Raw genomic sequence first — 27,980 nt, 5'->3', positions numbered from 1 at the left:
TTAACCCGCTGAGCTACTGCCCAAACCCCCTCTATAAACTCTTTATCCCTGATATCCCCAGGCTCTATTTCTTAGGTGTCTGTGGTTTCTAAGTAAACTTTCTATGTGGAGAAAACAAGTTGTCCACTAGGTGGCCGTACAAACAAGAAACAGAACAGAAACTTATCTCAAGTGTGTTTACCCTGAACCAACCAACCAACCAACCAACCAACCAACCAACCAACCAACCAAAAACACCACTTGGTGGAAAATTTGCACATCTATTTATTTGGAGGGAGACACTTAAAATCTACAAAATAAAGAAATAAAATATCAGAAGGACATATTCCAAAATATTAAAAGTTATTCTGAGGGGGGTTATTGCTGTATGGTTGAGCCTGGTTGAGCGCACATGTTCTAGTGCATAAAGACTCAGGTTTGAGCCCCTGACCCCCACTTTCTTAATGTCTTGACAGGACAAAGAGAAGGGAGAAAGAGGTAGGAAGATGGGAGTCGGGCTGTAGCGCAGCGGGTTAAGCGCAGGTGGCGCAAAGCACAAGGACCGGCATAAGGATCCCGGTTCCGAGCCCCCGGCTCCCCACCTGCAGGGGAGTCGCTTCACAGGCGGTGAAGCAGGTCTGCAGGTGTCTATCTTTCTCTCCCCCTCTCTGTCTTCCCCTCCTCTCTCCATTTCTCTCTGTCCTATCCAACAACGACAACAACAATAATAACTACAACAATAAAACAACAAGGGCAACAAAAGGGAATAAATAAATAAAATAAATATTTAAAAAAAAAAAAGAGGTAGGGAGATAAAAAGATAGAGACACCTGCAGACCTACTTCACCGCTCATGACCCCCCCCCCCCGCCCCCCCAATCTGCAGGAAGGGCCTGGGAGCACTGTAGCATGTGCACTCAAAGAGGAGTACCACTGCCCAGTCCCTATTTCACATCTTAAAGAGAAAGACCAAAACAGTACTGCATCACTTAGTTCCACTTGTCTCTGTCCTTTGTATTTTCACGTGGTACTGGGGATTAAGCCCTCAATCTCATACACGGAAGGGATGAGCTTTCACCAGGGAGCTGCCGCCCCAGTCACAAATACTAGAAGTAGGGAGTCACGCGGTAGCGCAGCAGGTTAAGCGCAGGTGGTGCAAAGCGCAAGGATGGTGTAAGGATCCCAGTTCGAGCCCCCCGCTCTCCACCTGCAGGGGAGTCACTTCATAAGCAGTGAAGCAGGTCTGCAGGTGTCTGTCTTTATCTCTCCCACTCTGTCTTCCCCTCCTCTCTCCATTTCTCTCTGTCCTATCGAACAATGACGACATCAGTGATGACAACAACAATAATAATAACCACAACAATAAAACAACAAGGGCAATAAAAAGGAACAAGTAAATATTTAAATATATATAAAAAAACCAAATACTTGAAGTCATTATCTATTTTTTTTTTTTTACATTTTTTCCGTTTTACAATTTTTGTTGTTGTTATTGCTGTTGTTGTTGGATAAGACAGAGAAATCGAGAGAGGAGGGGAAGACAGGAAGAAAGACAGACACCTGCAGACCTGCTTCACCACCTATGAAACGACCCCGCTGCAGGTGGGGATCTGGGAGCTCAAACTGGGATCCTGATGGCCGGTTCCCTCCCCCTCTCTCGCTTTTTTATGTTTTGTTTATTTATTTTCCTTTTTTGTTGCCCTTATTTTTATCATTATTGTGGTTATTATTATTATTATTATTGATGTTGTTGTTGCCAGATAGGACAGAGAGAAATGGAGAAAGGAGGGGAAGACAGAGATGGGTAGAGAAAGACAGACACCTGCAGACCTGCTTCACCACTTGCTAAGCGACTCCCCTGCAGGCGGGGAACGAGGGGCTCCAACGGGGATCCTTATGCTGGTCCTTGAGTTTCGCGTCATGTGCACTTAACCCGCTGCACTACAGCCCGACCTCCTCCCTCTCTTTTATTTATTTATTTAGTTTCTTTATTGGAGAATTAATGTTTTATACTTGCTAATAAATACAATTTGTGCATGCATAACATCCCTCTCTTTTTTTTAGCCAGAGCACTGCTCAGCTCTGGCTTATGATGGTGTGGGGGATTGAGCCTGGGTCTTTGAAACCTCAGGCATGAGAGTCTCTTTGCATAACCATTATGCTATCTACCCCTGACCCTTGAAGTCATTCTTCTTTCATATTTGCATTTTCTGGATTTTCCACAAGTAAACATAATGAAAATTACAAAAACAGAAATAGTAAAATATATGAAGAATTTGAGTATGGAAGAGATATTTTCAAAAGCATGCAGCTATGTGGTCATCTATATTTCTGTCTTATCTGTTGTTTAGCTCAAAAAATAAAAGTGTAAGTTGGGAAGATGGCATAATGGTTATACAAAAAGACTTTAATGCTTGAGACACCAAAGGGCCCAGGTTCAATCTCCAGTGCCATCATAAGCCAGGGCTGAGTAGTGCTCCGATAAAATAAATAAATATAAAAAAAGAAAATGAATAATAAATGCATAATATATTTTACATACACTTTAATAACTAAATAAATCCAAGATTAATAGAAAATTTCAGCAGAAGAATATATTTTACAGTCTAAATAGCTTTGCTTTAAAATCTAAGATGGGGGAGTTGGGCGGTAGCGCAGCGGGTTAAGCGCACATGGCGCAAAGCACAAGGACTGGTGGTTTGAGCCCCGGCTCCCCACCTGCAGGGGAGTCACTTCACAGGTGGTGAAGCAGGTCTGCAGGTGTCTATCTTTCTCTCCCCCTCTCTGTCTTCCCCTCCTCTCACCATTTCTCTCTATCCTATCCAACAATGACGACGACATCAATAACAACAATAATAACTACAAAAATAAAACAAGGGCAACAAAAAGGGCATAAATAAATAAAATAAAATAAGTATGTCTTAGTTTATATATAAAAAAAAAGCTAAGATAGGGGGCTGGGTGGTGGTGCTCCTGTTGAGCACACACATTACAGTGCATAAGGACCTGGGTTCAAGCACCAGGTCCCCACCTGCAGGGGAAAAGCCTCATGAATGGGGAAGCAGGGCTGCAGGTGTCTCTTTATCTCTCTCCTCTCTATCTCCCCTCCCTTCTCAGTATCTTTCTGTCCCTATCCAACAATAAATAAATAAAATTATATATTTTTTAAAAAAGAAAATATAAATAAAATTGGCTATTGTGGTCTGGGACGTGGCGCAGTGGCTGGGGCGCTGGACTCTCAAGCATGAGGTCCTGAGTTTGATCCCCGGCGGCACATGTACCAGAGTGATGTCTGGTTCTTTCTCTCTCTCTCTCCTATCTTTCTCATTAATAAATAAATGAAATCTTATAAATAAATAAGATTGACTATGCACTCATTCCAAGATGACATAGTCTATGTCTTTGCACTCACTTGTTTAGTTTGGAGTAGATTAATATAGCTCTGTAGCGATTGTGTGGCTTATCCCAAAATCACCTCAATTGTTAAACTTGCCTTATTTTTATCATTATTGTGGTTATTATTATTATTATTGATGTTGTTATGGTGCCAAAACTTCCTTAAACTTACTTAAACATATATATTTGTGCCTCTGGACTATGTCTTTATGCATGATTGTACAAATATATTTAGTGGATGTCACTATAATTTGTAATCACACAAATGTTAGATTTTTTCTTTGTAGACAAGTTCTCCATTTTCACCTTTCTCTGTAGATATGTTCTTAGCATGGTGCAAATATAACCTTACATGTGAGCCTGATCTCACCATAGAAAATGAGGGTCCTCGTGGAGAACCTGCCTCAAGTCCTTACCTGACATGGTGGGGTCAGTCTCCGGATCCACTAGATGCTCTGGTCCCCAGAAGGCAGACTGATTGCTCTTCTCTATGTTTGATGACACTGATGGCTGGCTTGGGGCAGCGGATTTCTCAGATTTTTCCAACAAGAACTCTCTCCTCACATCTTCACTGGGCCCTGCGGTTCTGGTTCTTGGCAAAGCAGTTGGCCTGTGGGTCACCACCTTCCTCTCAAGGTTCACTGGAGCAAGGGAGAACTGCTGTTAGTGTTTAGGCTTCTTTTCTGACCTTGAACTAAACCCACTGAGCCTACAGTAGATTCTAAGTCAGGGCTGTATGGGAATAATAATCCATCTGTCTAAGACATGTTGGAACCCCATGAAGAGAAGTTTTCTGTGCTCTTCCAACAATTAAATTTTCTCTAGTTACACATAAAGAAACTGATTTTGAGGTCATGCATTCTTCCTCAGCAGGAATCCGAGAAATCTCCTGTAGCTATTTCTCCACAAATCCACTGCTCCGTGCGGCCATTTTTTCCACTTTATTGGATAGCACATAGAGAAACTGAGAGGAGAGGGGGCAATAGAGAGGAAGAGAGACACCTACAGACCTGCTTCACTGCTTGTGAAGCATCCCCCATGCAGGTGGGGAGCCTGGGCCTTGGACCTGGATCCTTGCATGGGTCCTTGCACTTTGTACTGTGTGCTTAACCAGATGCGTTACCACCCAGCCCCTGATCTTCCCCCTTTGAAAGAATAACAGTGTAGGGAGTGGGTGGTAGCACAGCGGGTAAGTGCAGATGGCGCAAAGCACGAAGACTGATAAAAGGATCCGGGTTCGAGCCCCTAGCTCCTCACTTGCAGGGGGGGTGGCTTCATAAGCGGTGAAGCAGGTCTGCAGGTGTCTATCTTTCTCTCCCCCTCTCTGTCTTCCCTTCCACTCTCCATTTCTCTTTGTCCTATCCAACAATGATGACATCAATAACAACAACAATAATAACTACAACAACAAGGGCAACAAAAGGGAATAAAATATTTTTTAAAAAGAGACTAACAGTGTATATAGCTCAGACATAGACACAACCTACCTGGTGACTTTCTTAAACCTTATTAAAAAACAAAATCTTAACTCCAGTTTTAAAAAAACATACATGGGGCTGGGCTGTGGCACATCCAGGACATCGCACATGTTACCATGACCAAGGATTAAAGGTCGAGCCCCTAGTTCCTGCTGATAGTGGGGAAGCTTCATAAGTGGTAAAGCAGTGCTGCAAGACTCTCTCTCTATCTCTCTCTCTCTCTCCCCCTTTCCTCCTAATTACCCTCTGTTTCTATCAAAAAGAAAAAAGAAAGATGTAAAAAAAAAAAAAGACCTCTGGAAGCAAAGCCCCAGCAATAACTCTGGTGGCAATAATAAAATAAGTAATTAAAAAAGTATACACTTTGCTTTTTTTTTTTTTTTCCTCTGACATGGAGGCCTTGCAGATATGTGATTTTACTGTTCCTAGGCTGACTTTTTCATTTCATGTAGAGGGAAAAGGAGTGGAAGAGGGAGAGAATGGGGGAGAGGGAGAGGGAGAGGGGAAAAGAGAAGGAGGAGAGAGTGAGGGAGGGAGAGGGAGAGGCACCACAGCATCACCCAAGAAGTCTAATACTCCCATGTGATGCCAGGGTTCGAACCTAGTTCACAGGCATGGCGAGGCGCCCTCTACAAGGTGAACCATCTCCTAACTCTAAACATCATTTTTAGGGTGGGGAAGGCTCCCTTGGAACATTCAAAGCCACAGCAGAAACCTTTAACATGGACAGAGACTCATAGAAAATGCTCATTAATTTAAGACATATTTTCTTCATACAAAATTATGCCTGAGGGCGGGGGTAGATGGCATAATGGTTATGCAAAGAGACTCTCATGCCTGAGGCTCTGAAGCCACAGGTTCAATCTCCCGCACCCCCATAAACCAGAACTGAGTAGTGCTCTGGTAAAAAAAAAGCAAATGAACAAAAAAGTTACTCCTGAATGGGGGCCAGGCGGTAGCGCAGTGGGCTAAGTGCACATGTCACGAAAACACAATGACTGGTATAAGGATCCTGGTTCAAGCCCCCGGCTCCCCACCTGCCGGGGAGTCGCTTCACAGGCAGTGAAGCAGGTCTGCAGGTGTCTGTCTTTCTCTTGCCCTCTCTGTCTCCCCCTCCTCTCTTGATTTCTTTCTGTCTTATCCAACAAAAATGACAGCAATAACAACAATAATGATAAACAACAAGGGCAACAAAAGGGGAAAAAAATAGCCTCCAGGAGCAGTGGATTCGTAGTGCAGGCAACAAACCCCAGCCATAACCCTGGAGGCAAAAAAAAAAAAAGTTACACCTTAAATAGGGCAGAAAAACAGCAACGTTGAATTTGCACACGATTTTTTAATTTTGTTTACTGTGAAGAGAGGGGTGGGAGGAAAGATAGGGAGACCAGTGCCCCACTCTGCAGTGCACAGTTTTCTCGATGCTGTTCCTGGAGCTTCATGTAGTGCTGACGCATGAGCTTGCATGTCAATGTGACAATAAGAGATTCCTTCTACCCCCTGTCCTAGAGGAATCATGAGGCCAACTCACAGTTCTGACAGAAGACTTCATCAGACCTGTCTGGACACTGTTCCTCTGTCGCAAGCCAGTGTGATGTCAATGCAACAGCCATCGTCACAGAAGAAGTGGTAACGAGAACAGGCCTTTAAGCACCCTGTTTATCAACAAGATGCAGTCACAGGTTGCACAACTGTCTTCCTGGTGTTTGTTTGTTTATTTATTCTAGTGAGAGCCCAGACACCACTCAGCTCTGACTTATGTAGTACTGGGGCTCAAACTCAGAGCCTCTGGCATGCAAGTCCTATACTCTACCACTGAACCATCTCCCTGGTTCTAGGTGCACTTTTTAAAAAAAGTTATTTATTATGCTTATTTATTTATTGGGTAGAAACAGCCAGAAATTGAGAGGGGAAAGGCATGATAGAGAGAAGGAGAGACAGACAGCTGCAGCCCTGCTTTGCCTCTCGTGAAGCTTTCCCCCTGCAGGTGGGGGCTGGGGGCTCGAACCTGGGTCCTTGTGCACTGTAACATAGGTGCGCTTTTAACATGTAGTAACTGGACCACTTACCTTTAAAAGCTGGAAAAGGGGGGTTGGGCGGTAGCACAACAGGTTAAGTGCATGTGGCGCGAAGTGCAAGGACTGGAGTAAGGATCCCTTTTTCAGCCCCTGGCTCCCCACCTGCAGGAGGGGTCGTCTCACAAGCGGTATAGCAGGTCTGTAGGTGTTTATCTTTCTCTTCCCCCTCTCTGTCTTCCTGTCTTCTCTTGATTTCTCTCTGTCCTATCCAACAACAACGACAGCAATAATAACAACAATAATAATCACAACAATGATAAAAAAACTAACAAGGGCAACAAAAGGGAAAAAATAGCCTCCAGGAGCAGTGGATTCCTGGTGCAGGCACTGAGCCCCAGCAATAACCCTGGAAGCAAAAAAAAAAAATCCGGAAAAGTCGCGTGATTGTCCCTTATGAAGAGAGTTAAGGAAAGATGGAACAGCTCGAGTTTCCTGTAGCTCCCAGCCAGTTCACACCTCCTGAGTCCCCACCTCAATCCAGCGGGGTCACTTAGTTCAAAACATAATGGAACTGTATCTTTTAACTTTAGTAAAGATTCTCTCACTCAACAACAACAACTGGAAACCAAGGCCTCTGTCGGCCAATGAGGAGGTGAGGGCAGAACTTTTCTCACCTCTCGTGGAGAAGGCCACGGGTAGCACTGTCACGGAGACGTTGTCTGAACTCCTCTGTCCCGCAGTGTCCGTCACTGTCAGCTGAAAGGTGTACGTTCCTTCCCGCAGGTGGGACAGTTTCAGGGTTCCTGACTGTGGCACCTGGCACGAAACAGGATATATCAGGTATAGTTCGGAGACCTGAGGCTTGGAGTCCAGTGTCACCTGGACCTAAGACTCCACAGCTTCCTCCTACCCCTGGCCCATGGTAGTGGGTCATAGATCACATACTACGCCCTTTGGACATAAATACTGATCCAGGGGTGGGTGGTAAAGTCAAACCTGGCACAGTGGAGGTGTTTGGGGCAAATTGTAGCAGTCTCACTTTCTCTAGACCTGGCTTACCATCATAGGTGGCAGCAGTGCAGTAAGTTACACTGTTATTATTTTTTAAATACATTTTATTTATTTATTATTTTAATATTATCTTACTGGTGATTTAATAGTGGGCTGTAACACCATTATTATTTTATTTTTTAAAATATTTATTTATTCTTGGTCCAACCTCTGTGGAGAACAGTCTGGAGAACTCTCAGAAGGCTAGAAATGGACCTACCCTATGATTCTGCAATTCCTCTCCTGGGGATATATCCTAAGGAACCCAACACACCCATCTAAAAAGATCTGTGTACACATATGTTCTTGGCAGTACAATTTGTAATAGCCAAAACCTGGAAGCAACCCAGGTGTCCAACAACGGATGAGTGGCTGAGCAAGTTGTGGTCTATATACACAATGGAATACTACTCAGCTATAAAAAATGGTGACTTCCCCGTTTTCAGCTGATCTTGGATGGACCTTGAAAAATTCATGTTAAGTGAAATAAGTCAGAAACAGAAGGATGAATATGGGATGATCTCACTATTAGGCAGAATTTGAAAAACAAGATCAGAAGAGAAAACACAAGTAGAACCTGAACTGGAATTGGCATACTGCACCAAAGTAAAAGACTCTGGGGTGGGTGGGTGGGGAGAATACAGATCCAAGAAGGATGACAGAGGACCTAGTGGGGGTTGTATTGTTATATGAAAAACTGGGAAATGTTAATGCATGTACAAGCTATTGTATTTACTGTTGAATGTAAAACATTAATTCTCCAATTAAGAAATTAAAAAAATTATTTATTCCCTTTTGTTGCCCTTGTTGTTTTATTGTTGTAGTTATTATTGTTTTTGTTAACACCATTATTTTTTATGCAGTGTTGGGGAGTGGACCCAGGGCCTAACACACAGGAAGGCATGCACTTGACATCTCCTAGTCCCAAAGGGGAACTATTACTCACACCTTCTTGGGACTTATGGGCATATGGGTAAGATGGTAGCCGTGGAGGAGCATGCTGGCAGGAGGTCTGCAGTGCAGAGTCAGGTGCTGGGAGACAGAAGCCCTGTCCCAGCTGGTGGCTCTGAGAGCAGACAGAAGATTAGGACTGCAGAGAGAAGCAGCTTTGGGGTCACTGGCCTGGTCCTTGAGCGGAGAGGGTGGCCTGTAAGGCTGATCAGAGTGGGGATTTGTGGAGTGGATGTGAAAGGGGAGCTGGAGTTATGGGAAAACAGGTGGTGAGGAACAGGATCGGCTGATCACAGGGACACTGTCACTCCCTGGCAAAGCGAGTGATTCACAGGTCCTGAGTATCAACACTCAGCTCACCAGAGTCAGACTGAAACTCTGCCCCTGGGGTCACTGGGAAGCCTCTTTCCAACACTGAGGCTGGGAGGACAGAGCTTCCCCATCGCAGGGGCCAATCCTTCTACTTCTGCCCTCTCAGGGATCTGCTCTCTGATGCAGAATATACAGAATTAGACCCAGACAGGTGAGGGAGTGCTCCTCAGTGTCCTGGCTGTGCCCATATTTAAATATAACCAGATAATATCTCTTTCACTGTTGCAGCTGCTTTTCCTTGAAATCAGACAGTCTGGACAGACAGAACTATAGATGGACACCCCCTCCCAAGCACCCAGGGGATCCTTACAGACACCTCTTCACTCTCATATGATACTTAAAAAGATTTATTTGTTTTTCACACATTCTGTAAGACAGAAAAGGAACACATGGGGCCAGGCAGTGGCATGCCCAGTAAAGCTCACACATTACTGTGTGCAAGAACAGGGTTCAAGTCCCCAGTGCAGGTGGGGTCTAGAGGCTTGAATCCTGGTCCTCATGCATGGTAATGCATGAGCTTTATTGGGTGGCTCACCACCCAGTCCCCCCTAGAGCTCTAATTTCAGGCCTCTTAAAAACATGTGTTCCCAATGGAATACTACTCAGCTGTAAAAAATGGTGATTTCACCGTTTTCAGCCGATCTTGGATGGACCTTGAAAAAATCATGTTGAGTGAAATAAGTCAGAAACAGAAGGATGAATATGGGATGATCTCACTCTCAGGCCGAAGTTGAAAAACAAGATTAGAAAAGAAAACACAAGTCGAACCTGAAATGGAATTGGAGTATTACACCAAAGTAAAAGACTCTGGGGTGGGTGGGTAGGTGGGGAGAATACAGGTCCATGAAAGATGATGAATGACATAGTGGGGGTTGTATTGTTAAATGGGAATCTGGGGAATGTTATGCATGTAAAAAAAAAAAAGAAGTAGAAACGCAAAGCAGAAATTGACTGAGTTTGGAGTATGGCACCAAAGTAAAAAAGCAGAAGTGCACTAGAGTTTGCAGTGAGTACCCCCCAACACTTCCTCTCCACTATTCCAAGCTTTGGGTCCATGATTGCTCAACAATTTGTTTGGCTTCGTATGTTAACTCTCTTTTCAGTCACCAGGTTCCAGATGCCATCAGGATTCTGGCCAGGCTTCCCTGGACTGAAGACCCCACCAATGTGTCCTGGAGCTCCGCTTCCCCAGAGACCCACCCTACTAGGGAAAGAGAGAGGCAGACTGGGAGTATGGACCGACCAGTCAACGTCCATGTTCAGCGGGGAAGCAATTACAGAAGCCAGACCTTCTACCTTCTGCAACCCACAATGACCCTGGGTCCATGCTCCCAGAGGGATAGAGAATGGGAAAGCTACTGGGGAGGGGATGGGTTATGGAGATTGGGTGGTGGGAATTGTGTGGAGTTGTACCCCTCCTACCCTATGGTTTTGTTAATCAATCCTTTCTTAAATAAAAAAATAAAAAAATAAAAGAGTAAAATGAAAAAAAAAAAAAAGAAAATCTGGATCAACAACAACAAAAAAAAACATGTGTTCCAGGGGTCGGGCGGTAGCTCAGCGGTTAAGCACCCGTGGCGCAAAGCGCAAGGACTGGCGTAAGGATCCCGGTTCGAGCCCCCAGCTCCCCACCTGATGGGGAGTTGCTTCACAGGTGGTGAAGCAGGTCTTCAGGTGTCAAAAACAAACAAACAAACAAACAAACAAACAAACAAACAAACAAACAAACAAACGTGTTCTTGCTCAAGGACCTGGGTTCAAGTTGCCACTCCCTACCTGCAGGGGGACATTTCACCTGTAAAGCAGGTCTACAGGTGTCTATCTTTTCTCTCTTACTCTCTATCTTCCCTTCCTCTCTCAATTTCTCTCTGTCTTATCCAATATAATAGAAAGGAGAGAAAAAGAAGGCCTCTAGTCCTAGTGGATCCATAGTGCTGTCATCAAGCTGCAGCAATAACTCTGGTGGCAAACACACACACACACACACACACACACACACACACACACACACACACACACACACCACCACCACCACCACCACCACCACCACCACCACCACCACCACCACCACCACCACCACCACCACCACAACAACAGAAACATGTATTCCTACACTAGGCCGTTATCTCAAGAACACCACTGCTCAGTGGTGACTATTCTCACGATGAATCACGGTGGGATGAGATTACTTTGAGGAGGTTTGAGAATGTATACTGTTATACATAGTTTGGTAGTAAGCGACTCTGTGCAGACTGTGTCTCAGCGATGATGGTTTATGACAGGAACTCTCCCTGCCATTGTCGTGACACAGAACTCCAGGCCGGGGAGATGACCCAGCCCTTTCCTCCTAATGGCACACCAGCCAGCCCTCAAAGCCCAATTTTGCCATGCCTTCAATAAATCAAATACTGAATCATCAGTACTCTTTTACTTCAGCATTCATATGAGCAATTAATCCTTCATGGAATAAAGCTGTTAGTAGCAAATATGAAAGGTTAAATGAAAACAGAAGCAGAGTTACAGCTGTTTGAATAAATACATTGCAGAAATGCCCATAAACATCCATCTCCAGGGAGCTCTCTGGTGCTATGATGCATGCACCTTCCCTCATCACCCACGGTTCTCAGAGATTTCAACTAAGACATGTCAATGTTACAGCTGACACAAAACACAGGAGGGTCATAAAGATGACAGACAACACTCAAGATCAATTTCTGTGGTAGATGGCTTTTCGAAAGCTGTGATGCAAAAAATGTGTTAGACACGAGGTTCTGCACTCAGGACTAGTAAGTCAGTTACACAAGCATGGGAGAGAGGAGCTCATCGCAGTTCATGTCAAAAGATGAAGTGGGCTTCAGGTATATCCTGACAATGGAAAGCTTAACAGGAACCTGTGTGTAGAATGGCCCCTGAGATAGTTTACTTTAGTCAAATTTTATTACTGGGAGGAAAGCCAACGCCTGAATCATAAGAGGTAATATTCTGTGTAGGAAGAACTCCAGTGTCTGTGTGGGGTTCAGTTAGGGATGTCAAGTCTGAAGAAGGGTCTAGATGAATCTGAAAATAGTTAGAAGAGACAGGATGGTAGGGGAGAGAGGTTGCAAACCAACTCCTGTTCGGAACACCTGAAAGACCTGTGAGTGTGTTGTTCTAGGAAGAGTATTCCAAGACATGCTGCTCATTATTTTTAGACTATAAGGGCTATTACACAGAATAAAAAGATACCCTAGGGGCCGGGTGGTAGCGCAGCAGGTTAAGCGTACATGGTGCAAAGCACAAGGACTGGCTAAAGGATCCTGGTTTGAGCCCCTGGCAATCTGAGTCATTAAAACAAAGAAAAGGGGCCAGGCAGTCAGGTGGTCAGGTGGTGGTATCGTATACCTGGCAAGTTACCATGTGCAATGATGCAGGTTCAAGTCCCCCGCCCCCACCTGCAGGGAGGGAAGCTTCATAAGTGCAAGTGTTTTATTTTTTTCTTTCTCTCTTCTTCTCTATCATCTTCTTCCTTTCAATTTCTCTCTGCCTCTATCCACAAAAGAAAAAAAAAAAGAAAAAATTGCTCTTGGGAGAGGTGAATTTGTCCTGTAGGGACCAAATCCAAGTGATAACCCTAGTAGCAATTTAAAAAAAAAGATAAAGTAAAAGCCTTTTGTTCTTGAGGGTTGTCTGTGTTGTGGACAAGTTAAAAAAAAAAAAGAAGAATCAAGAACAAATGTAAGCTTTACTTTTTCATATATATTCTCTTTTGTTGCCCTTGTTGTTTTATTGTTGTAGTTATTATTGTTGTCATCGTTGTTGAATAGGACAGAGAGAAATGGAGAGAGGAGGGGAAGACAGAGAGGGGGAGAGAAAAACAGACACCTGCAGACCTGCTTCACCACCTGTGAAGCGACTCCCCTGCAGGTGGGGAGCCAGGGGCTCGAACTGGAATACTTGAGCCAGTCCTTGAACTTTGTGCCACGTGCGCTTAACCCACTGCGCAACCGCCCGACTCCCCAAGGGTAAGCTTTAAAACAAATCAGGATCGTGGTTTACTCAGTAGAAAGGTAAATTCTGGGATAAACTGTCTTTTCAACAAACATTCTTAAATCCCTTTCTCCATTGTATATTTCTGGTTTATAAGCATTTGGTGAAAGTGTGGGAGGTCAGTCCCAAAGATCTCTTCAACAAACAGGAGCTGTCATTACAATGAGGACAAGAGTTACCTTCGTGTCCACTGACGGGTCGCCCTGCAGGAGTGTCCACTCATACTGGACGATAGCCCGGTCATCTGTGCTGTCACGGCCATCCAGAACCACCCTGTCTGTGGGCAGGTGCAAGACCACATCCTCCCCGGCCTTGCAGAGTGGAGGCTCGTCCTTCTCTGGAAAAGAAATTCAACAATTGATAATGCCATCATTTCCTACTAGTTTTTAACTTATTAAGTGAGCCAGTTTATTTGCTAGAATAGATTTAATCCAGCAAGAGGCTGCTAAGAGACTATATAGTAACTAAAAATTAGTCTTATCCTTGATTTTTAAATTATTATTATTGATTATTACTATTTATTTTCCCTTTTGTTGCCCTTGTTTCATTGTTGTTGTAGTTATTGTTGTTGTTGATGTCGTTGTCAGATAGGATAGAGACAAATGGAGAGAGGAGGGGAAGACAGAGGGGGGAGAGAAAGACACCTGCAGACCTGCTCACAAAGTCAGAGCCCAGGCAAGTTAAGCACAGGTGGTGCAAAGCATCAAGGAACGGCATAAGGATCCCGGTTCAAGCCCCCGGCTCCCCACCTGCAGGGGGAAAACTTCACAAGCGGTGAAGCAGGTCTGCAGGTGTCTATCTTTCTCTCCCCCTCTCTGTCTTCCCCTCCTCTCTCCATTTCTCTCTGTCCTATCCAACAATGATGACATCAATAACAATAACAACTACAACAATAAAAAAACAACAAGGGCAACAAAAGGGAATAAATAAATATTTCTTATTTATTTTGTATACAGAGAGAAATTGAGAGGGAAGGGGGAGTTAGAGAGGGAAAGAGACAATTGTTTGTTTGTTTGTTTTTGACACCTGAAGACCTGCTTCACCACCTGTGAAACAACTCCCCTTCAGGTGGATTCTTATGCCAGTCCTTGCGCTTTGCGCCACGTGCGCTTAACCCACTACACTACCACCCGACTCCCAGACAAATATTTAAATGTTACTAGGATGCTGCCTTTCCCTCCACAGTTGAAGTTGCTTTATAATTTTTAAAAATTATTTTACTTTATTGAGGGGAATTACTACATTACAGTACAGTTGTTGACACATGGATATAATTTCTTATCTCCCCCTGATAGGTGTCTGCAAAACATTCTCACCCCCAACTTCTGTCCTTTTCCTACCATCAGGCACTAGGACTTTAAAGTCCACCAGACTTCTCTCTTTCCCTCCTTCCCCAGGGTTCCCTGCTTGAATGCAATACACCACACTCAGGCCAAGGTTGTTTTTTCTTCTCGACAGAGACAGTGGCAGAAAGAAAGCAGTGAGGCTGATCCTGGGCCATGTCCACAGCAAAGCAGCATACTATTCCCATGACTTATTTTGCTGCCCCGCCCCCCAGTCCCAGTTTTACTTTGTATTTGTCCTTTTACGTCCTTGTTTCTTTCTTTTTTGCCACCAGAGCTATCACTGGGGCTGGGGGCTTCGTGCCAGCGTGACAAACCCGGGGCCATTTTTCTCTTCCTTCCTTTGCTTCAGCCTTGGCTGAGGCTGAGGTAGCGGATGGATTATCCATGAAGGCCTTGACCTTTACACCAAGTGGGAAAGTATACCTGCTCCCGACAGACAAGGCCAGGACCCCCAGTCCCAATTTAAAAAAATTATTTGGGGGGGGAGGTTGGCAGTAGCACAGTGGGTTAAGTGCATATGGCGCAAAGCGCAGTGACCGGCTCAAGCAACCAGGTTAGATCCCCCCAGGTCCCTCCCTGCAAGGGTTTCTTCACAAGCGGTGAAGCAGGTCTGCAGGTGACTACCTTTCTCTCCCCCTCTCTGTCTTCCCTTCCGCTCGCCATTTCTCTCTGTCCTATCCAACAACAATGCCAGGAATAACAACAATAATAATAACAATGATAAACAACAAAGGCAAGAAAAGGGGAAAAAATAGCCTCCAGGAGCAGTGGATTCGTAGTGTAGGTACCAAGCCCCAGCAATAACCGTGGAGGCAAAAAAAAAAAAAATTTGGGTCAAGGTAATAGCATGGTGCTATACACAACAGACCCTCATGCCTTAGGCTAAGAGTTTCCAGGTTCAGTCCCTGGCATCACCGTAAGCTGGAGCTGAGCAGTGCTCTGGTAAAAGGAAATAAAGTGGGAGGGAGAAAGAGAAGAAAAGAAATGAGCTATTTTTAGACTTTCACCTGTATGGTTCTGAGGTCTCAGGTTCAATCCTCCACACTACCATATGTCAGAGCTAAGAAGCACTATGATAAAAAATAAAATAAAGGGAGTCAGGCAGTAGCACAGCAGGTTAAGTGCAGGTGGTGCAAAGTGCAAGGACTGGCATAATGATCCTGGTTCGAGCCCCCGGTTCCTCACCTGCAGGGGAGTCGCTTCATAGGCGGTGAAGCAAGTCTGCAGGTGTCTTTCCCTCCCCCTCTCTGTCTTTCCCTCCCCTTTCCATTTCTCTGTCCTATCTAACAACGACGACATCAATAACAACAACAATAATAACTACAACAACAATGAAAAACAATGAGGGCAACAAAAGGGAAAATAAATAAACATAAAAAATTTAAAAAAAGAAAAGAAAAGAAAGTAAAATAAACGAGGAAAGACATCACCACACTCACCCACCATCTATGGAGCTTCCCTGGGAACATCTGAATAGTTAGAAGGGACTCCAGAAGTCAGGGTACAACAGTGGGGCCGGACTAAGGGGAGAGGTTCACACACAGTTAAAACCCATCATGATTTTGCTTTTTGTTTGACTTTGTATGTATCTGTTTTCATTGTGAGGTATTTTTTTCCTTCCTTCTTTTGTTTAATCATTTTATTAGGGATTAATGGTTCACAGCACAGCTATTGACAAATGGATATAATTTCTCATCTCCCCCAAAGTTCCAAAAAACACTTTCATGACCAATATAAACCTATATATTTTCTACCATCATGCACCAGGACTGCAACAAGGGACCCCCCACACACACACACACACATCCCCTCTTCCCTGAAACACCCTGTTTTTCCCCTCCTCCAGAGTCCTTTGCTTTGGTTTAACACATTGCATCTAGCCCAAGTTATGTTTTGTGTTTTCCCTTTTTGTCCTTGTATTTTAAGCGTGTTTTCCTTTTTTAAATTATTTTTTCCTTTTTTATATTTTTATTTCTTTATTATTGGATAGAGAGAGAGAAATTGAGCAGGGAGGGAGAGAGACAGAGTGATATTTACAACCCTGCTTCACCATTTGTGAAGCTTTGCCCCTGCAAGAGGGGACCAGGGGCACTTTAATATGTGCACTTAACCAGGTGTGCCACCACCTGGACCCTAAAAATTTTTTTCTTACTGATTTAATAATGATTAACAAGATTGTAAGATAACGGGGGTACAATTCCACACAGTTCCCACCACCAGAGTTTTATGCCCCATACCCTCATTGGAAGCTTCCTTCTTTTTTTTTTTAATTTTTTATTAGCGACTCAGTATTGATTTACAAAATTACATGTCAGTAGGAGTGTAATTCCACATTGTTCCCACCACCAGAGTTCTGAATCCCAACTCCCTCCATCGCAAATCACCACAGTTCTCCCAAGGTTGCAGACATGGGTTAACTGCTATCTCTACAACTATCTGTCTACATATGTACATAATTGCCCCTTTTTCTTCCAGGTCCTGGAGGTGGGGAGCTGGGGGCTCCAACCGGGATCCTTATGACTGTCCTTGTGCTTTGTGTGTGCACTCAATCTGCTGCGCTACTGCCCGACTCCCAACAAACACTTTTTATCCATATTTTCCTTAATCACTGCAACCTCTCTGGAATTTATATGTGGTTGGAATGTTAGTTCTAAGTATATCTCCCCAACATTCCAAACTAATTATCTCAATAATATGTATTAGTGGCAGTCTCTGGTGATGTTTATTTACAACATGAAATGGAGAGGTTGAAAACCTGAGCAAAAATGGCCCCTGGAGGAGGCGGTTGGTCAGACTTTAACAGGAAGATAGCTCAACTCTTCCCTTTGTGTTGGCAGACGCTGTGGATAAGGCCTGCAGAGAACAGGGCAGAGGCTGCTCCCTCAAGACGTGGAACTTCTCTGACATAGAAGTGGGTCCAACCTCTTAAATTACAGAGGGTTTCCTCCGAGATCCTAGTTTTCAGGCTCAATATTTAGTGGAGACAAATAAAGGTTCTTGTCCTTGAGCCCTTGGAGACCACATTCTCAAGTTTCTCTTGGATCCTTACTGTTTCTTCCCTTCAGTTTTTTTCAGGGCATCCAGGTCCCAGCCCCTCTTCCCTCCAGTGACAGGACTCAAATAGGGGAGTCCTCTAACAGCATTCGTGTCACCTGTGTAATTCCAAGCATGTCCACCCTGGCTCCTCAGGGCAGCCTGGGCTGGGAGGCAAGGCAAGGTGTTCCCAGGAGGTGAGCAGGGCCCTGGGTGTGAAGGAGTCATCTCAAAGCCAGCTCTCAGCAGGCAGACAGCCATTTCAGACCTCTCTCCAGCACCCTCCACTGCTCCCTGCTCTCTCCTAACACTCCTGCAGCCTAGTCAGCACGACCCTGGGAAACTCAACAATCCTCTGCTTTCAGGCTCTGGTGCTGCTGGAGAAAGCCTCCCAGCGTCCCCAGAACACAGCTCACCACCCACATCCCACATAACACAGGATCTCAACTTACACGGCAAAACTCAATAACCCACATCACACAGCCCATAACCCACATGACTCAGCTCCACAGTCCACATACCTTACAAGTCTAGAGATCTTTAGACAAATTACTTCCTCGCACAAGCCTGTGAGGACACTGTAACAGACACTGTGGGGATTGTAACAGAACCCAGATTTCTGGGTCTGTGGACAGAGTGAGTTCACTAGGCTAAGGAGTTTATGACAGTCCTTAATACCAAACTCAGTAAACAGTGGTAGCAGACATGGCAGATGTTTTCAGTGTAACTCCATGCTGGTTTACCCCATCTCACCTGGTCCTTTGTGACATTTTTTTATTTCCTCCAGAGTTTTGGCTGGGACTCTGTGCCAGCGCTACCAGTCCACCACTCCTAGCAGCCATCTTTTCTTTATTTCTTTCTTTCTTTTTTTTTTTTTTTGCTACTTTATTGGATAGGACAGAGATAAATTGAGAGGGGTGCGGGAGACAGAGAGGGAGAGAGAAAGAGAAAAGACAGACACGTGCAGACCTGCTTCACCACTTGTGAAGTGTCCCTGCCATAGGTGAGGAGTGGAGGCTCGAACCTGGGTCCTTAGGTGGGTCCTTGTGCATAGTACTATGTGCACTTAACCAGGTGCACCACTGCCTGGCCTCTTCATGATTTTTTATGTACTTCAAATGAATTACTAATGTATTCTTTGGAGTAACTCTTTTCAACCATATACACTTTATAGCCACTTTAACCTCCAATTCTGTGTGCACCAAAGTCAGAAACCAAAAACATGCAAGAGGGAAAATCATGTTAGTTGTTTAAATTAACTTCAGCCAGTTGAACTGCTGAACAAGGAAAACACAGAGCATTTGTGGAAATAACCTTTGCCCGACTGGAAGAACAGAGAAGTGTCCCCACCCCGGAAGGCCTGAGACGTACTGTTCTAGTTTCCCTCTTGCTGGGGTCTGGGGAAGTATGTCATTGCTTCCCCAGAGTGAGGACCAGTGGTCATCTAATTCAGTACAAAACTGCATTTTTGGAAAACATCCCCCCCAAAGAAGGGAAAGGCAAAGAAGGAAGGAAGGAGAAATTAATGACTCAGAAAATCTATCAGAAAACAAAACTTTGCCTTTTAATCCCATGGACATGATTTTTCCTTGTTTATTTTCCTTTTGGGCTCTCCTGGCTTATAGAAATATGCTCTTCTGCAGTGTCAGATGCTTCCAGATGTCTGGTGAGAATAAGGGGAACAGATATTGTTTCTTCATGGTTAGGATTCAGGGGTCTCTGTTGGGCAGAGGAAGGTTGTGTCTAACTATCACCCTTGTGTAAAAATGGGCTCAGAGACGCTGATGGGGTCCTCCTACATGTCTTTCATGGAAAAGACTTTGGGTGCCCTCCCTGTGTCTGCTTCCAGTTTGAGCAGTGACCTGCTGGGTGGCCTTTACTTTCTGTTCAATTGACAAGGTTTCTGAGCCTCCTCTTGGGTAATGAGGCAAGTCCTTGGGGGCACAGATCTCTAGACCCTTTTTGGGGAATCCTGAGGTTGTGAAGACTACAGATCTCCATAGTGGAAGTGGCCACTCTAATCTTGCTATATCACATCTGTGTAATTATAAAGAGCAAGAGTGTAATTAGTGGATACAAGGTTTTGTTACTTCAGTGATTAATAGCTACAATATTTGTTCCCTCTGGTAAGTCTTGGTTCCATTCTGAGTAACTGCAGAAAGGAAAGTCATCAGATGAAAAGCATATTTAGTGCTCTCTCTCCCTCCCTCTCCCCCTTCTCTTTTATTGTCATTGGGACCTCACTGCTCCAGGCTGACTTTTTCAGGTAGAAAGAACAGAAATAAGCTTTCTTCTATCGTGGGGACCAGGATCAAACCTGGATAGTGCCCATGAGAAAGCAAGTGCTTTACCCAAGTGAGCTATCTTGAAGGCCATCTTTAGGTTTTTTTTTTTTTTTTTTAAAAGCAGAGATATGCCTTAATTGCTATTATATTCAACCAAAATCCAGCCCCTTCTTTTTCTCTTTTTTAAAAAGTTTTATTGGCTCATGACCACCTCTATTCTTTTATGTATCACGGATGACTATTTTCACCCTCCCACTGCAGAGCTGAGCAGCGGCAACAGAAACCATAAGGCCTGAAACATTGAAGATATTTTACTAGCTGACCTTTTTTTAAAAATATATTTTTATATTTATTTATTTTCCCTTTGGTTGCCCTTGTTTTTTATTGTTGCTATAGTTATTATTGTTGTCATTGATGTCATTGTTGTTGGATAGGACAGAGAGAAATGGAGAGAGGAGGGGAAGACAGAGAGGGAGAAAGATAGACACCTGCAGACCTGTTTCACCACCTGTGAAGCAACTCCCCTGCAGGTGGGGAGCCAGGGACTTGAACCAGGATCCTTAGATCAGTCCTTGAGCTTCGTGCTACATGCACTTAACCCACTGCGCTATTGCCCAACTCCCTCTTTATAAAAAGGTACAGCAGGTCAAGGGCTGCATGATGGTGCACCTAGTTGAATGTACATGCTACAATGTCCCTGGACCCGGGTTCAAGTCTGATTCCTACCCACAGTAGAGAAAGCTCACTGGGGGTGAAGCAGGTCTGCAGGTGTCTATGCCTTTCCTCCCCTGCCTGTCCCTTCCTTCTCGATTCCTCTCTGTCTCTAGCCCATAAACAAATACATAAAAGAAGTAGTAGTTCATTGACTCTTTCATTTGGATCCATTGTAAAATTTCCCGGAAGTTCTCCTTCTTTTTGTTCTCTCTTATGAGTGCAATTAAATGTGGAATCATGAGTCAGAAACCTGAAGGCAAGAAGCAGTCTGTGTTATCAGCAATCTGGCAACCAGTTAGATTTTGCTCTTGAAATTAGTTGACACAAATCATGCCCTATAAAAAAACCTCTAAGACTAGAATAGACCTGTTCTTTTTTTTTCAGAGTTTTCTTTTTTCTTCTTCTTTTAAACTTATTTATCATTTATTATATTCATTCAGCCAACTAAATTCTGTTTTCTTCCCCCTTTGCACTGAATTGCTGTAAGTCCTTGCAGATGAGTTTCTATCTCTAAATCTAGAAGAATCCCAGAAGCAACCCACTTTCCCAGCTTCTGCTTGATCTACTGCGAGTTTTCAGAAACCCGAGACTGAGAAATCAAAGCTACTCTTCTGTGTGCACGTTTAGCTCACTTGAGGACAGGCTTTTGTTTCTAATAGGGTCGGGGAGGGCCCAGGGGTCCTGCGTAGGTGGGTTTCCCAGAGGCAGCCAGCCGACAAGTGCAATAGGAGGACCCAGCGGTCTGGCCCCGCGCTTGCTTACCCAGCCAAGGTGAGGACCTGGCGGTGTTGTCTTCCAGGCCTTCCTGGCCGCCTTCCGGAGCGCGGCTGAGGCGGTAGCTGCTGTATCCTCGATGAGGAGCGAACTTGCAAACACTGCGGCCGTGCACTGTGCAGTTGAAGAGGTAGCAGCGCAGCTCGGCGGCGGCGGGGCCCTCGGGTCGCCGGGGCAGCTCCACCACGGCCACCGAGCAGCGCGGCTCGGAGCAGCAGGCCGCCACGCACTGCCGCGAGTCCCGCACGGCCGCGGGCGCCCTCAGGAAGCTGGCGCCGGCCGCGATGGAGTCCTTGGTGCGGATGATGGCGTCCGGCCTGGCGCTGTAGCCGCCGCCTCCGGGCCCGGGACAGCCCTCTCGGGGGCCGCCGCCGGCGCGCAACTCCAGCTCCAGCTCCTCCTGCGGCCGCTCCTGCTGCAGCTGCCGGCGGAACTCCTCCAGCAGCTGCTCCACGCCCGACAGCGGAGCGAGCAGCCCGGCCCGCGGGGCAGACGGAGGCCCGGCCGCCCCGCCGCTCGGCAGCCACAAGCAGAGCAGCAGCAGCACGCGTAGCGCCGGGATCCGCGGCAGCCCCCCGCGGCAGCAGCCCGCGCTCTCCGGGGAGGCGAAGGCCATGGCGGCCAGCAGCCGGGGGAGGAGCCGAGGCGGGGCCGCGGGGGCGCTCGGCCGGTAGCCTCCCGGTGCGGACTCCCCGGGGCCCCGCTGCTCTCCCGAGGCCGCGGGCGCGCGGTCACCGGTGAGACCCGCACAGCTGGAGGCACAGCCACCGCCCTGGCGCGGCGCCGAGGCCTTTCCCGAGGTTCCCGGCGCCCCCTGCGCCTCTCCGCCGGCAAAGGAGCGCCTAGGGCGGACACACCGCGACCTCCGCGCAGATCAGCACCACGGAGAGTGGACAGCGCCACCGAGGGGGCGGGGCCTCTAAGCCCGGCTCAGATCCTCCCCTTCACGCGGCCCCGCCCTTGGCTCGTACTGACCCCGCCCACCGAGGGAGGGAAAGGAGGTCCCGGGAGGAAAAGATTGTATCCCAGAGTGCAACCGTCTTTGCCCTTGGTCCTAGTCAGGGCAGGCTTTATGTCTAGACCCAATGGACTTTATTAACCACCCAGACCTGCTCAGTGTTAGCTCAAAGTATGGGTACTTGGGGGAGAAGGGCATGGGGCATCCTTTCCCCACTCTGTAAAGCACATTTCATGACCGAGGGCCTGGTTCTCCTGCAGGAGAGAAGGTTCATGAGGGGTGAAGCAGTGCTGCAGGTGTCTCTCTTTTCCTTCTCACTCTCTTCTTTCTTCTCCATTTCTCTGCTTATATAAAAGAAAGGAAAAAAAGAAGCTTAAAAATAAAAGCTCACCAGGAACATTGGATTCCTTGTGTAGGAACTGAGACCCAGTCATAAACCCGGTGGGGAAAAATAATATAGGCACTTGCTGAGAAGCAGAAGGGGTTATTTTGTTTCCCAGGCAAGAAAAAAGTTACTCATCACAGGCCAATATTATCTTTGTCAATAATTAGCTCATTGTGTGATAAATAGATTTAATTTTTTTTTTTTTTTTTGTCTACAGGGTTATTGCTGGGGCTCGGTGCCTGGACTACAAATCCACTGCTCCTGGAGGCTATTTTTTCCTTTTTGTTGCTCTTGTTGTTGTTATTGCTGTCGTTGTTGTTGGATAGGACAGAGAGAAATGGAGAGAGGAGGGGAAGGCAGAGAGGAGGAGAGAAAGACACCTGCAGACCTGCTTCACTGCTTGTGAAATGACTCCCCTGCAGGTGGGGAGCTGGCTCGAACTGGGATCCTTACTCTGGTCCTTGGGCTTCACATCATGTGTGCTTAACCCGCTGCGCTACTGCCTGGCCCCCATATATAGAATTTCTATTTCACAGGCCAGTACAACAACTGTCTCACTGTGTAATGTGGTCCAGGTTCAAGACTTCCTCATACTACTCAAGAACATTAAGGTATAATGGGGAAGCTTTGGTGATATGGTGTATGTTCCTTTGCTTCTGTCTGAGTCTGTTAGCTTTATCTAAAGAAGTTGAGCAACCCTGGACCAGCTGCCAAGGGCCTGGTACTGTGGGGAAGGTGGATGGAAGGGTTCAGGGTTTGACCCTCTGGGCTGCCCTTACCAGGGGGGCTTCAAGGCTTAGAGATTCTGTTGACATAACCATGGCATGAAGTTGCTCATCATCTGTTTGGTGTCCACAGAGCTCTGAGGGTTGGCAGAGCTGATGCAGAGCTGAGGAAGCAGCAGCAGACAGACACCCAGGGCCAGCACTTGAGCCTGAGGCTGAGTCTTCTCACCATGCCCAGTAGGTTTATCTCATTTGGCCTGGGGTTGCCCAGGGCTGGCTTATACTTGCTTGGTGGTGGTTTGTATGTAAGCACTTTGTTCAACCTTTATAGCTTTGATATATTGTTCATGGAAAGACTGTACAGGTTTCAGGGTATGATTTCGCAACTTTTCAAAATGTATCTTTCCACACCACCTCCATAACCAAAGTGCCAGTATCTCTCCACTGTAGTGCTTGGCCCCTCCATCCTTTTGGTCTTCTCCCTCTCTTTGGTGACCTCTGCTAGAAAGCTATAGAAATCAGCAATAACTAGCTCTGCGCAGAACAGTCACCTTCAATAAGACTTAACAGATATGTTATATTTACAGCTTGAAATATCCTTCATGAAATGGGCACCACTGTGTTACTAAGGAGTCTGTAATACATCAGCCCTCTGTGACATGTGCAGTCAATCAGGTGCGCCACTACCCGGCCCTGACATGCAATTTTATAAATCAATATTAAATCACTAATAAAATCAAAAGACTCTTTCTTTTAAAGTTTCTTTTTTAATTTAAAAAATTTTTATTATCTTTATTTATTTATTGGGTAGAGATAGTAAGAAATCGAGAGGGAAGGGAGGGATAGAGAGGGTGAGAGACAGAGAGACATCTGAAGCCCTGCTTCACCATTTGTGCAGCTTTCCCCCTGCAGGTGGGGACCAGGGGCTCGAACCTGGGTCCTTGTGCACTGTAATGTGTGCGCTCAATCAGGTGTGCCACCACCCGGTCCCCTTCTTCTTCTTCTAGCGTTTGCCCTTCTTCCGTAGCCAGTCAGCAGCGTCAGGTTGAACCTGATGTAAAGTTTCGAGACCTCCTTTGAATCTGGAGAGGTGGCAGTCGTTGACTATGTGGGTCATAGTCTGTCTGGAGCCGCAGGGGCAGTTCGGGTCGTCTCTGGCTCCCCAGCGATGGAACATAGCTGCGCACCGGCCATGGCCTGTTCGATAGCGATTGAGGAGGGCCCAATCATAACGTGCTAGGTCAAAGCCGGGTTGACGCTTGCAGGGGTCTGTGATGAGGTGTTTGTTCTTGACCTCAGCTGACTGCCAACTCTGTTTCCAAGAGACTGGAACAGAGAAGTTCAGTGTAGGCGTAGGAGACCAGATTGGGTGACAAGACGTCAAGCGTTGAACAGGGTGGGCGAAGATATCCGCATATATTGGCAGGTCCGGTCCTAAAAAATCTTAATCCAATTTCATAGTGATTTCTTTCAAAGCCACAAGCAACTTTGTTCGAAACATATTTTGTAAACAGGCTTTGTAAATCATAATAAGGGCCTGGGGAGGTAGCACAGGACAGCACAGAGAACTTGCATGCAAGAAATCACAGGTTTGGTCTATAATATCAGTAACACCCAGGGTTGAGCTGTGCTTCTGTGAAAAATCAGTCAGCCAGCACTGGGGAGATAGCATAATGTTTATACAAATTAGTTTCCTACCTGAAGACCTAAATTCAGTCTTCAGTACCACTGTAAGCTAGAGCTGAGCAGTGTTCTGGTAAACCCTTCCTCCATCCTCTTTAAGCAACAAGCAACAGTATACCCAACCAACCAACCAACCAGTCAGTCAACTAACACAAGCTAAAGCTAGTACACAAGCAGAGACTCCCTTCATATCTTTGTGTCTTCAGAGCTTGCTCTGCAGGAGAGACCTTTGTGTCTTCAGGACCTACTCTGCAGAAGAGACAGGAACATTGTTCAATTGGGCAGCTGGCATACACCATTTTCAGTACTTTGATTCCAATCATTTTGATTCTTCTCTAGTTAGGTTCCCAAATTGTTGTACATGGATATCACAAGGCAGCCAGTGCCATTGACAAATATACAAGTAGTGGTCACATTAACTCAGATTTCCACAAATATAAACACAGCAATTATGGGGACCCGATGTCTGATCTGCAGTGTGTGGGGGAAGCCTTCAGGGCAGCTCATTAGATTTACAGTTGTTGTTTTTCTTTTTTTGCCTCGAGGGTTATTGCTGCGGCTCAGTGCCTGCACTGCTCCTGGAGGTCATTTTCCCCCATTTTGTAGCCTTTGTTATTACCCTTGTTGTTGTCATTATTATTATTGTTGTCGTATAGGACAGGAAGAAATAGAGGAGGAGAGACAGAGAGGGGGAGAGACAGATAGACAACCGCAGACTTGCTTCACTGCCTGTGAAGTGACTGCCCTGCAGGTGGGGAGCCAGGGGGCTCTAACTGGGATCCTTACACTGGTCTTGCGCTTTGTGCCATGTGTGCTTAACCCGCTGCACTACTGACCGACCCCCTACAGTTGTTTTTTAATGACATAATAAGGCATTTGAGGGTGCATGAGGGAGCATAGTGGTTATGCAAAAAGTTTTTCATGATGGAGGCTTCAAAGTCTCAGACTCAATTTTCCATCCCCACAGTGCCATAAGCCAGAGCTGAGCAGTGCTCTAATGGGGAAAAAAAAAAAAAAGGAAGGAGCATTTGAAAATGTCTAGTTCCAGCCATCTCCATTAGGAACAACATAATGGATCCCTCTGTGGGGCCCTATAGGACCTTGCCTTCAATGTGGATCAATAATGGTAGGGAATGTTCCATTCTCCGAAGGGAGGTTAGACCACACTACCTGAGGAAAATGGGTCCTGAAATTAGTGCAGCCTGGAATGTTCCTAGCCATGACCATAGAATTCGAGCTCAGACCTACAGAGATGCAGAGGTTACATAGGCTCCTGTGCTGAATATGGGCCCCAGATCAAATCGAAGGGGCTTACAGTTAACAATATTTATATACTTTCCCCATATTTGGGAACTACTCTCTTTCCTGATACAACTTTCTAATCCTTTTTCCAACTATGACAACATCTCCCCAGACAATAAACTGAGTCCACTTGCATATTAGATATCAGGAGGCCAAGGCAAAAACTAGTAAGTCATAGGCCCTTTGGAATATACCTAAAATAGACCTACTAGCTTTTTCCAAAATGGAGACCCCAAATCTTCATCTGCAATATTCTTTCCTTTAGGTTCATGATTAGTCAACAATTTGTTCTGCTTTATATCTTAACTCTTTTTCAGCCACCAGGTTCCAGACGCTACTGTGATGCCAACCTGACTTCCCTGGGCAGACGACCCCACCATGTGTCTTGGAGTCCCAACTCCCCAGATCCCTGCCCCACTAGGGAGAGAGAGAGATAGGCTGGGAATATGGATCGACCTGCCAACGCCCATATTCAGTGGAAAAGCAATTACAGAAGCCAGACCTTTCACCTTCTGCACCCTACAATGATCTTGGGTCCATACTCCCAGAGGGATAAAGAATAGGGAAGCTATCAAGGGAGGGGATTGGATATGGAGCTCTGGGGCTGGGCACTGTGTGGTAATGTAGCCTTCTTATACTGTCGTCTTGTAAATATTTCCATTTTATAAATAAAAATTAAAAAACAAAACAAAACAGAAAATGTCTGGTTCCTTAGTGAGGAACTGAGAGTTCCAGTAGCCTGTCGAGAGTTCCTGCATCTTGCTCATTTCTGAGTCAGTTTCTGCAGATTCACTTTTCTCCAGACTAAGGATGGCATTTTTCTGCTTCTGGCTGGCTCACATATTCTCTGGCTGGGTGCTTGAATATTATGACTTATGTGTTGCTAGATGATTCATTTTAGGGGGAAAGAAGTGAGTGGAGAGGAAAGCCACGTTCTCTGCCCTCTGCTTTGCTTTCAGAGATGACCTGTCTGAATCATTCCCATCACGTGTAGACCAGAGTATGAGGTGGAACTCACAGACAAGAACAGAAAAGGAGAGAAAAGGGAAAAAAGTAACCTAATAGCTCTTCTCTTCTTTTGCAGAGAAGAGATTGAAAAGATTTGGGAGTGTGTATTTTGATAAGCTTAAAGCTGAAGAAAATCACCTCATTTCTTCCTGTTTCTTCTTCTAGCGTTTGCCCTTCTTCTGTAGCCAGTCAGCAGCATCAGGTTGAACCTGATGTAAAGTTTCGAGACCTCCTTTGAATCTGGAGAGGTGGCAGTCGTGGACTATGTGGGTCATAGTCTGTCTGTAGCCACAGGGGCAGTTCGGGTCGTCTCTGGCTCCCCAGCGATGGAACATAGCGGCGCACCGGCCATGGCCTGTTCGATAGCGATTGAGGAGGGCCCAATCATAACGTGCTAGGTCAAAGCCGGGTTGACGCTTGCAGGGGTCTGTGATGAGGTGTTTGTTCTTTACCTCAGCTGACTGCCAGCTCTGTTTCCAAGAGACTGGAACAGAGAAGTTC

At 45.7% G+C, this 27,980-nt stretch overlaps 1 protein-coding gene across 1 annotated transcript in view; it reads right to left on the bottom strand.

The window, feature by feature from the left end:
- The window catches only part of LRP11 (LDL receptor related protein 11), a 35,321-nt gene extending 13,009 nt beyond the window's left edge, over positions 1 to 22,312 (bottom strand). Inside the window, 6 exon segments of the mRNA XM_016185343.2 lie at positions 3,791 to 4,015; positions 6,381 to 6,427; positions 6,429 to 6,504; positions 7,542 to 7,683; positions 13,446 to 13,603; positions 21,407 to 22,312. Of these exon segments, the coding sequence (XP_016040829.2) occupies positions 3,791 to 4,015; positions 6,381 to 6,427; positions 6,429 to 6,504; positions 7,542 to 7,683; positions 13,446 to 13,603; positions 21,407 to 22,034 (1,276 nt within the window). The 5' untranslated portion in view covers positions 22,035 to 22,312.
- Positions 22,313 to 27,980: the final 5,668 nt, after the last annotated feature.

The sequence above is a fragment of the Erinaceus europaeus genome, chromosome 13, assembly GCF_950295315.1.
Source record: "Erinaceus europaeus chromosome 13, mEriEur2.1, whole genome shotgun sequence".
NCBI lineage: Eukaryota > Metazoa > Chordata > Mammalia > Eulipotyphla > Erinaceidae > Erinaceus > Erinaceus europaeus.
The sequence above is the reverse complement of the archived record's forward strand: the minus strand, read 5'-3'. Positions and strand labels throughout refer to the sequence as shown.